This window comes from Petromyzon marinus, chromosome 10, assembly GCF_048934315.1.
Source record: "Petromyzon marinus isolate PM22_M1 ecotype Great Lakes invasive population chromosome 10, UKy_Petmar_22M1.pri1.0, whole genome shotgun sequence".
Taxonomy (NCBI): Eukaryota; Metazoa; Chordata; class Hyperoartia; order Petromyzontiformes; family Petromyzontidae; genus Petromyzon; species Petromyzon marinus.
This window is the reverse complement of record NC_133676.1, coordinates 8,137,437-8,149,364: the sequence shown is the minus strand read 5'-3', so window position 1 is coordinate 8,149,364 and position 11,928 is coordinate 8,137,437. Positions and strand designations below refer to the sequence as shown.

Genomic DNA, 11,928 nt, shown 5'->3' with positions numbered 1-11,928 from the left:
ATTATTTTGTAATTTAAAGCAAACTGTACATTTACATGTATGGCTTTTTGTCAATCCACTGTTGGATGAGGGCCACCCAATGCCGCATGGGTCATTGGGGTTATTTGACCCCAGTTCAACATGCTGGTCAGTGCAGCTCATACCAGTTATATTACAGAGCTGCCAAATAATATCCACCAGCTGCAAATGTCCTGAAGTGCGACTACTGCACAATGCATGTAGCTAAATATGTCACACTGACTAGACGAGTAAACTCCCTGTGCTCACATCACCCCGCCAGTTCTGTGTACATGTGTAGTGACTGTGATTGTCAGTGTGTGGTGCTGGACTTACGAAGCCACGGCGGATGTGTTGACGTTATTTAAGTGTATCCTGCTTACGGGGCGTAGTACCAGCCCTAGCGGGGCTTGGGTGAGCGCTGGTCAGTGCGGAGGCACCGCGAACAGTGTGCGGTGTGGGCTCCCGGTGAGGGAGCGAGAGGGAGCGTCAGCCAGCCAGGGTTACGTTGGGGCATGATACGCTGGTTGACCTGCTGACACGTGACCGGATGATATTTGAGGGGGGCCACCAGTGGACGGTGGCCGCTAGGCGATCACGTGGTCTAAAAGAGCTCTTGGGAGCCTTTGAGAAAGAGCTCGAGAGATCTGGAAGGTGGGCGGGGCGAAGGGCGGAGCCAGCCCCAGCCCAGGGGGATATAACAAGGGCCCCGTGAGGAGCTCGGGGTTCTTTGTTTGCTGGTGTGAAGAAGATCCACGTCGGGGAGAAGAAGCCTCTAGCCACGCGGTCCGGGACCCAGCTTGTGGTCCGGGCCGGGATAGCGAACCGTGTCTAGTTCTGCCGTAGCGTGGTTAGATGGGCGTTCGGTACCCGAGTGTAGATTGTGTGATGTTATGTTGAAGTTGCTAAATAAATAGTGTTACTCCAAAGACAATGTCTGCGACTCAGTTGGACTCACTACACATGCACATGTGCAGCTCATTATCTATTCACTGCTGGATGAGGGTCACCCAATGCTGCATGGGTCATGGGGGTCCGTTTGAGCATACTTCACCATGCTGGTAAGTGCAGGTTGGTGAAAGCTAGCACCATAGATGCAGGAGCACAGTACAGTGCAACAATGGAGTTTGTTGCCCAAGACATAAACCAGCAGCCTATTGCACCTGTTACACATGGTTGCCAGCCATCCAAACACAATCGAGGCTCAACCTTGCTTAGCTTCCGAGATCTGATGAGATCAGGTGCATTCCTGGTTTGATCATAGACATTTCCTTCTGAGTGTGTGCTAATCTTCGTGCACGTAAAGTCACTCGTCTCTGTATCGATCTCTTGCACAGTTTATACATCAAAAAGGCAGATTCCAAAGAGTTATGCATTTTTTAACCCATCTATAACCGACCCACAACCAACAAAATGTTTGGCACATGCACTTATCACAAAAAAGCATCAATGCACAATGTCAACATTTTATGCCTAATAATAGGGTTTTCCCCCTTTTTTTGGCAACAAAACTGAAACCTTTTTACGAGGATTCATGTCTGCATTAACCACAATACCTGCAGTCAAAATGCAAACAAAAAACATACTATAATATATGCATTGTCCTTGAAACTGATTGGTCCACACCAAGGGACGGCTTTCTTTTGAGCCTCGACCCAATTGGTGCTCGACCAGATGACGCCAAAAGGGGAAAAACCCTATTATTACATTTTGGTACTGGCAAAGGAGGTATAATGATGTAGATATTTTCTGCCTACCCAAGCAGAACACAGCCCTGATATATGGGGCTCAAACACAGAACATGCCTCACACTGAGTAACTCACCGCGAGTGAGGAGCAGGGTGTGCGACCAGCCCAGTGCAGCCTGCACCACCGGTTTGCCGGACAGAGATTTCAGCAGCCTCGGCACCATGAAGGGCCCTGGTCCCTCCCACACCACAGCCAATCCATGCTGCTCCTCCACATCCTTACTTGCAGGAGGTAAAGAAAGCAGAGTAGGGCCAACAGCATAAGCAGGAGCGGCAAGTGTTGGAGTCTTCCATTGGAAAGAGGCAAAGATGGGACTACATCAATAGATTATTGATTCAGTGGGAGGTTTTGGGTGTCTTCCCAGGTACTCTGTGGTTTTTTTCTCACGTGCTAAATACCTTAGATAATCGATTATCCGGCAGCTTCAGGGGGAAGCGGGCGCCAGATTATTAAAGATGCCGGATAATCACCTCATTATTTAAAATAGCTTATTTTTGCACATTGTTGTATAACATGTTTTTAGTTTTGATTTAAAGCTTTCGTGACTGCAGTAATTCATATTCTTAGTTTTTTTCGGTAAAGTCACGTTGAAGGGAAACAACAAAATAATAAAATATATATAAAACAATAAAAAATTCTCACGACGTTTCGACCATAACTCAAACGGTCGTCTTCAGGTGTGTTGGTTTGCATAAATGTATTTTTAAACGGCGCATTTATTTATTTATAAAAAAAAACGTTAGCGCCACGCGCAACGATTTGGCAGTTTATTTAGGACTAGTCCATCTATATTCTGAAAAGAGGAGGGGGGAGATGAAATTTTTATAATGTATGCTGTCTGAAAGCCACTGTAAGCGTGAACAATCAATAAAGACCTGAAATGGTTTATCAAATCTTTCCAATGATTGCTAAGATAGAATCCATCTTCTCGGTTGAAATTGTCTCTGTGCTTGTATATGTGGATAGCCTCATGAACGAATCTCTCATGGAAGCCAGATGGCTTACAAAGAACCTCTGTCTTGGAAAAGTCAATGGTATGTGAGCCTACTGAATTAGAACAATGATCTGCCACGGCCGAGGTGTTGGTCCTACCGTGTTTAAGGTCTCTTAAGGTCTCTTAAACACGGTAGGACCAACACCTCGGCCGTGGCAGATCATTGTTCTAATTCAGTAGGCTCACATGCCATTGACTTTTCCAAGACAGAGGTTCTTTGTAAGCCATCTGGCTTCCATGAGAGATTCGTTCATGAGGCTATCCACATATACAAGCACAGAGACAATTTCAACCGAGAAGATGGATTCTATCTTAGCAATCATTGGAAAGATTTGATAAACCATTTCAGGTCTTAATTGATTGTTCACGCTTACAGTGGCTTTCAGACAGCATACATTATAAAAATTTCGTCTCCCCCCTCCTCTTTTCAGAATATAGATGGACTAGTCCTAAATAAACTGCCAAATCGTTGCGCGTGGCGCTAACGTTTTTTTTTATAAATAAATAAATGCGCCGTTTAAAAATACATTTATGCAAACCAACACACCTGAAGACGACCGTTTGAGTTATGGTCGAAACGTCGTGAGAATTTTTTTATTGTTTTATATATATTTTATTATTTTGTTGTTTCCCTTCAACGTGACTTTACCGAAAAAACTAAGAATATGTTTTTAGTTGTTGTGTATACGTATTGTGTTTTTAAAATGCGTTTACTATATGAAATTGGAGGAAATAAACATACAAAGACAAAAAAATATCCTACTTTAAAAAGTGACTGTATTTACTGTACCGTACTTACCACTCCAATCTCGAAGACTCTGCATGGAGGTGATGTACATACTATGCTCTTGTTTCAACATGTGATGGACGATCGCCAGACTGGTACAGCCCTTGGAGCAGTTTTGCCGGATTGGCCTGGAAACGCCGGATAATGTTGGACGCCGGAGAATCGATGATCAACTGTACTTGTTTAAAAAATTGGTCTCGACGTTCCAATGCAACACTCTCCTAAAAAATGTTGAGACTCAGCATGGCTCTCGTTAGGTAAATAATTGTTATTATTGTTATTATTAATGGTCACGTTTGCAGTAGCATCGTATTTATGTAACCGCAGGTGTGGTGTTGATATGCATTCCTTGAAATTTTGATCTAAAAACACTACCAGAGTGGGGGTGTTCATGTTATTTTAGAACAGTTCTTTATCAATGAACTGCTTGATGTAAACCTGCCCCTCATGCCACGTCAGTCATGGAGTTATTTTACCATAAAATGCACCGTGCGCGGCAGTGCAGGTTGGTGAATGGGGGTGCCCAGGACCAGTTCAGATCTCTCACCACCCACGTTCGCCTTGGCCAAGAATAAAACTGGGTTTCTGGGTTCACGGTGCAGCGCACTAGCCATTGTGCCACTGTGCCACCGCTCGAACAAAATATTCTTGGCAACACACCTGGAGGGAAAATTACATGAAGGAATCTCGTGGGATAGTGAAGGCAGCATGCTGGGGCAAGTCAAGTATGGGAGTTCAAGTAGGCGGTGAGTGTTTGGGCATATACATTCTCTGCATGTTCCATTGGGTGGTCCATAGTCCCCATTTACAACCACAAACAGGTTTTTCCCCATGCCAGATGTGAGCACACCACAGCCAGCATCATGCATGAATATCCCATATTCAACTACTCCCTCCCATTGGCACCTGCGGTTAGGAATGTGGAAAATCCAATTTATCAGCAGACTTCTTTTGTTGGGTCTAAACAAAGCAGAAGCACAAGGAGGCTTGTGCATGTAAATTGTCCCATAAAGAGATCACTGTTGTGTAAATGGCCACTGTCTCCGGTAGCATGTTCTTACCCATCTGCGCTGGCAAAATCTTCCATTCTCCGTGATGTTCAGGCCAAATGTTTGCTCCCAACGGCCTTAATCGCAGCCCATGCGTATTATGATTACCTAAACCAAAGACAAGCGACGTTATTATAACAGTATAAACGTGGCTTCAGTTGCTTTCGGTAACAGAGGAAAGTAATGCAGTCAGCCAAAAATGTCAAAGTCATTATTATCATTACAAAATCATGCATAAAGAATGTACCCTTCCTTGATGATGAAATTACAGTGGACAGACAGTCCTGTTTAATAATTCCACGACCAAATTTGCACGAGTTTTCCATTTGGATCACGGCAAAATATTACGCAGCAATGCTCACAATGTGCGCTGTAAAAAGACAATCGGTGACAAGAGTCAAATGATCAAAGCGATCAAATTGTCGTATACGCCTGTGTATGTTTTTGGCATTTTTGGTTGCACAGTTCTCCAACGTGTTTTCAGGTTGTGCCGCATGTTTTTCGGCATGATGTTTCGAGGTTCAACCAAATTCAGTTACGGAAGTAGCTCCCACTCGCAACACATGCAGCAAAACGTAAGATACCATGAAGGACAAGGCGCGGTACAACACCAACACACATTTTAATGTTCGATACTTTTACAGTACAAAATAAGAAAGCATGTTTTTATGACACAATCATTTTGCACCTCCGATTAGCACGGTTGGCTCTGCACGGTGTGAAAGAAGAAGTTCAACACAATCATCCATTAGGTATAGAGTACATTTTGTGGTATGCACAGTATTTACACTATTAGAAAAAAACGCCAATGCAGCTTAATATGTAAGTTTGTCAAATAACACTTATCCACGGCAGACAACAAACATGTTATGGTGTTAAGGCCATTAGAGAACACGTCTGAAACTGAACACACTTGCCACAACAAGCACGTTCGTTCCTGCCTCCCCACAATTAATAACGCATTAAGTTGCGCCCTTGATAAAAAAAAATGCGCTTCTGGGCCTCCACAATTCATGCTGGTTTCACAACAGTGACTGGGGCAACTCCCATCCACACACTTTGAAAGCCTCGCCCACTGCTGTATAAATACACACGGTATTTGCATTAAAACACACACACACAAAAGAGGTGAGATAATTAAAATAATTCCGTGTTCTTTGTTAAAATTGTAAATGATCTGAAGCTTTCATATACAAGTTAAAAAGAGAAGTCTCCAGCTGGCAAGATTTGGGAAGATGGGGGGGGGGGGTGTTGGGGGGGGTGTTCGCGTTTGTACACAATAGAGCGCTCTATATGATGATAATGCCCTCATATGGGGGAAGTCAGCTTCCGATTGCTGGGAGGGCAGCATCGAGATCTGAACAGTGTGCAGACCACCGGAATAAAGAAACGCGTGGCAGCGGTTCAACGTGTTCTGTCGTGAATTGAACAATACACTATGGCGTTTGGAGTGAATACATTTTTTCCGATGTATAGTACTAGTATTGTCATTCTAGAGCAGTGTCGTCACTCTCAAGCAGTGGTTTAAAAAAAAAACTGTTGGGCCCCCGCGGACCAATCAGGCAATGCAAACATTCCAGCGGACCACACATCCCTGATAACAAAACGCATTCACTTCTAAATACCACAAATACAAAATTATTCATTACCGAAATATAAAAATAAGTTATTTTTATGGGGGGGGGGGGGATTGGCATACCTGTCAACCCCTTATCAGTGCCTACCCTATTACAGACCAATTCAGACTGTATTGGTCACCCCGTGCCCTTAAAAATGTCAACGTTCATCCTACAAAGTTCGATCACAAAGGAGAAACACAAACAAAGGCAAATGTTTTTGCCCGTACTGAAACGGTTGTACGCCGTATGAACCTGAAAACTCAATTTGCCTGTACAAGAATATGGCTAATCCGCATGGATTGTTAGGTGTTAGGGCAGTTTACCTAACGTTTTAAAATTAAATATCATCGGTAAAATATTCATTATTGTCCGAAACAAAAGGATCAACCTGCATTTGCATCACAACCCACGGACCACCGAGAGGGCCGTCGGGGTCCACTTTGAGAAGCACTGCATTAGAGCCAATTAAATTATGAAGACGATTACGCACACAACAACATAAATTATCTACTATATGTTGCCAGATGGAGATTAATTAGTACGAAAAATGTAAACAGAGGACCCCTTTGTTTAGGTCAGTGGTTCCTTTACTGCAGTCTAGCATCACACCAGGTTAAGAACCCCTGGGTTTAGGTGATTAACTGATTGTACATTATGACTGCCTACTGGCTCATGGGTAGCACTAAGCAACATGCACAACCTCTCCTCCCACCTACTCTTTCCAGTGCTATCAACACCTTTACCTTTTCACTGCCAAGACCGTTCCATGTACTGTATTGTAACCCCTCCTTCGTGATGAATGATTAACCGAAGGTCAACAGACGACAAGTGGATCAAGGCCGGCAGTTTTCCTGCACACTGACGACATGTGTGTATCGCTCTAACAAGGCGCCCATTGGTAATTTACAAGGACGGTGATGGCAACATTGGCGGAGGGAAAAATGTCACACTCGGCAAAGCTTGAGCGAGTTTTTTTTCAAGATCACTGTATTACAAAGGGTGCGGTTCTGCATTGGATGCTCTTACGTCTGTTGGTAACCTCTGTTTAGGCTCAGTCACGGTGCTTAAGAATAACCTGAACACGGAAAGGACAAATATCCTCTCCTCCATGCAGCTTGTGTCGACTGTTTCTGTCAAGTGCTGTTGGCAAACACCTATTCAGGCCAGTACGGTGTAAGAGTCAGCACCACTCCCAACCGGGTTTGTCTCCGTTCTGCTGATGCTTAAACACCACACGAGGCACTCATTTCATTAAGTCTGAGTCGACTTGGAAAGAACCTGGACTGGTTGAGGCATTCACCACTCATGATGGCTGTGGCTGGGAATCAAACTCGGGTTGCCACGTTCATATTCAAGTAAGCTAGCCACTTTGCCACCGCATTCCACAATGATGCTTGGGAACAGCTCGAACACTGAATCACAATACACCTCGTCACATTTACTACCAGACTTGCTTTACAGGTTGTCTTTCGGCTAATACAACACCGCCCCTTCTCATCTATGCCAGAATAATGCATTTCCTACTACTGTACAGACGAGGACAGCTGTGAATACAGAAGTGCTCTTTGGAAGAAACAAAAAAAACACATCCGCATGGGAAGTTTTGCGTTTAAGCATGTGCGAGTAGAAAGGGAAGTCGCTCAAATGCCCTTGACGACAGCATCATTTTCGCAGTAACCAACAGATGTATGTACGTAGCAAACCGTGCTAATCGGAGGTGCGGGAGAAGGACAACAAACTAAAACAGATTAACTAATCAAACAAATGGCGGGGGATCACTGGGACATCATAGCTGTTGGCCAAGTTAACCGAAACGTGTAGAACTTACGTACATTGCATGGTGTTAGGCAAATATTTCTGATATCAAAACCTTGGTAATAAGCTGAGCACAATGATGTAATGTGTAGCGAAGTACATGACTGTATTGCAAATATTACATTGACAAAATATTTATTTAAGGAGTAACCTGGGGTGCTCCGCTTGAGATAATTTCTCTTTTTTTACAAATAAGATGTTATTTCTATGATTCGTGCCAAGTTGGAATAACAGCCAGATCGTATTAAAATGTTGTTTTCAGCAGCGTTCGCGTCACTGTTGAGAATCTGTATGCAGACCATTCATGGGGGGGCTTCCGTCTCATCCCATTGGTACATTGTCACAATCGCGTATCATTACACGTGGAATGGAGATTAGCCCGAGGAATTATGAGGTACAGTGATGGCAGACAAGTACACACCCCATAACAATGATGATCTTAATCCAATCAAATGTTTGCGTAATCCACAGAGCGATATCTACTATTTTTGCGTGGCCTGGTTATCAAAATCAAGGTCACCACAACCAATGCAGCCGACATCACCACAGCTATCCATAAATCCCTTCTTCTGCTGGAACCTACAGCTGTTGCTCAGCCGACTCACAAACTCTGCTCTCAGTTTCAACATGTGACTGTTGCTCTTACCCCTTGGTCTGCAAACTCTGGGTTACCGTAATGCATTCTCGAGTAATCACCATGCAGAATATGGGGGGGGGGGGGGAGTGCGAGTTCACAAATCGCTTGCCACTAATGTTAACCATGGCTGGGAATTGACCGCAGGTCACCAAGTTCACAGCAAAAATACGCGAACTCGATGTGCCACCACTCCTAAGGGAGAAGACATCAGTGAAAAAAATGTACGAGATTTGGAGAGAACAACAGAAGATGTCGCCCCAGTTTCTAAGGATGTTCCGAATGTTGAGACTCTTGTTCTCATAATACCGTTTATAAATGTACTCGTTCCAAAATACATTTTATTCCGAGGACGCGTATAAGCCCTGCCTCACCTTTTACTAAAGTTCAAACATAAGAAAAACTAAATTTTAATAATAATGTTTGCTACATGTAAGACAAAATGATTATCTTTTGCGACGATTTTTTTTAAAATAACACTTGTACAATAATATCCTTAAACACATTACGTGACTACGCTCTTGAAAATGCCACGACCTACGAATACCTCGGTAGTGTTTGGCTTAACTCTCATTTCAACCTTTGCACGTATGCTAAGGTTGTGGTGTTTTTACAGAAACAGATCATGCTTTTTATTCATTACTTGCCATCAACTGGCTAACTTCATGTTAATAGCTGGAGATGCGCACAAGTCGTGATGTAGGTCTACGTTTGTATGAAAGACGGGGTTCATGAACTATAGTGACTATACCATTAAACGCTTTAGATGTATGGTGCGTCAAAGCACCCACGTTGTCCCAACAGTAAACACCAATTCTTTACATTCTGTAAATGTGCTCTCTACCACGTTCCCCGTGCTTGGAACTATATAGTATTGTGGTTGTTACGTCTTGTATCCCAGGGTTTTATTAAAATTGCTTTATATTTCGACATTATACTGTGGCACACTCGTGATAGAAATGCACTATGTATGAAGCCACCGACGACGTGAGTTTGATTCCCGGCTCCGGCTAACATCAGTGGCTAGCGATGTGTGCATGACCCAGCAAATCCAACGACCAGATACAAAAATGCATTATTATTGACCCCGTATGCATTAGGTTAATACAAATGTATATTCTACTGTTTACATTCTAACCACAGCTCTTCCTCGAGAGACTTAAGTCTGGCGGATCCCCCATCCGGTTTAAACAAAGGATAAGTTGTATACATGTAGAATGGCAACATGTGGTGGTGCCAGCTGATGTCAACAATCAGGTTAATACGTTTTGAAAACGGGATTAGTGGCAAAAGTCCGTTTAGTATAAAAGGATTACACCAATCCTATCATAATTATGTGGCCAGTGCTAAAACAATTATTCTCAAACCTTAAGTGAATCCACTGCTGCATGACTGCGTCTCTATTCCGTGGTGATGATGGGAGTTTGTTTGACCATACTTCACCACGTAAAGGGGATCTGGGCGGGGGGGACCACCCAGAACCATGGATCTAATTCAAATTCCCACGTTCCATAGCGCGCCATCGTTCCAGTTGAATAATTTAGAAATTACAAAACGTACTTTTTGGAATATACATGGTTGTCCAAATGGCTTGTGCCCCCTAATTTATTTACCCCTAAATGGCGGTCACAAGTCATCTGGACCACCGTGTACATAAAATCGTTTTGGACGACCTTTGAAATGCTCAGTCCGTCGTTTTCAAATACAACTTTTTTACTGCAAACACTATTGCAAACAAACGCACATTGTGCGATTTAAATATATTATACGGTATTGTATACAATACTTAGATCCAAAAGTCTCATAACACTAAGCACTTGCAATGTTAAGGGTTCCACGTCAAATAACGTTAAAGAGTAATGTGTATCCGGCCTACGAGATCACAACTTGAGAAAAAGTACCCAAGATAAATGGGAACATTAATTAGGAAATACAAAGGTGTACAATAGGATTTTTATTTAAAAAAAAACCTGTCCGTGGTTTACATTGCTGAAATAAATGCTAATTGTTGAAATCAGTCTGGAAGGATGACATGCTGATGGACTAAAAACTTAATTCGTGTTTATGGCCGTTCGCTTTTTTTTACCAGAATAACTTGGGTTTCACGTAAGACATAGATAAAAGTAAGGCATTTCGTTTAAAAATGATTCTTTAGACAAATAAGTGTTGCCTCCTACCTTGCAGAGTAAACCACGGAGGGATAGAGGTCACGACAGAAGAAGACCAAACGCCTTGAACGAGACCGATATACCAACACTCACCGAGACCACTTTTGAGCCACTCAAATTGAACAGTTTACGTTAATTAGAGCGTATGGAATAATCAGATGCAATCGCACACGTAATAGCCAATGGTTAACACGACGGCAGCACAGCAAGTAGGTCCTGGGGAATAAAACCTGGCCAAAGTAAATACTACGCCATCAACGTCACCGCTTCGCAGTCGTTATAAATGCAATAGAAAGACCATATATTACCTGCACTCCTGGTTATTATCGCATAGTTACACGCGCCCCGGTGATGACCATGATGATTGCCAATCCAGAAATTGTATACTCTGCTCTTACAGCTACCCACCCACACAGACACACGACGACGACAACACTCAAGTACTGTGGTGTAGAGCCTCAATAACTTACACACGTGTGCACACAACAAGCGAGGGACCACGTCTATATATAAAGATGATGCTGCTGCTGGGGTTGGGACGCTTCACTCACTGCTCTGCCGCTGTTGTTGTTGTTGTTTGGTGTCGCGCTGGGTGGCACCACGGCTCGCGGGAGTCGGAGGGAACTCCGCACCGGGGAGGAGACTCTGGACCCTGCCCCACGTTGGTGGGGTGGGGGGTGGGAAGGGGCAGGGGGGGTCGGGGGACGGGGGGCGGGGGGACCGGGGGAGGGGACTGGGACGGGGGGCGGTGACGGGGGAGGGACCGGGGGGACGTTGGGAGGGGCGGGGGGAGGAGCGGGGGGAGGGGCGAGGGGAGGGGCTGTGACGGGGGGCGGTGACGGGGTAAGGGACCCTGGGAGGTGGGTATCGATTCTCGAACAATCGATTCTTAATCGATTCAACAAAGAAGTCAATCCATGATGTATGTGTGTGACCTTATTGTTTGTACAGGGACCACTTGAATGTGAATTGGTAGTTGTTAGTCTGCACCTGCATCAGCCGTACGAAACAAGACGTTTGTACAGAACTGTCTCTCGATTGCCTCCCTCGACTCCACCTCTCCCACCTCGTTGAGACTGTATTTAAAACAATTATATTTAACATTGACCGTGGCGT

At 44.0% G+C, this 11,928-nt stretch overlaps 1 protein-coding gene across 5 annotated transcripts in view; it reads right to left on the bottom strand.

Moving 5' to 3' along the window:
• The window catches only part of LOC116940986 (alsin-like), a 42,701-nt gene extending 31,209 nt beyond the window's left edge, over nucleotides 1-11,492 (bottom strand). For 3 of the 5 annotated variants that reach the window (XM_032951475.2, XM_032951479.2, XM_032951482.2), the window contains exons 1-3: nucleotides 11,121-11,357; nucleotides 4,589-4,684; nucleotides 1,822-1,967 (exon numbers count right to left, since the gene is read on the bottom strand). In XM_032951475.2, coding sequence (XP_032807366.2) covers nucleotides 1,822-1,967; nucleotides 4,589-4,614 — 172 coding nt within the window. In that variant the 5' untranslated portion in view covers nucleotides 4,615-4,684; nucleotides 11,121-11,357. The other 2 variants (XM_032951476.2, XM_032951480.2) reach the window with 2 other exon arrangements.
• Nucleotides 11,493-11,928: the final 436 nt, after the last annotated feature.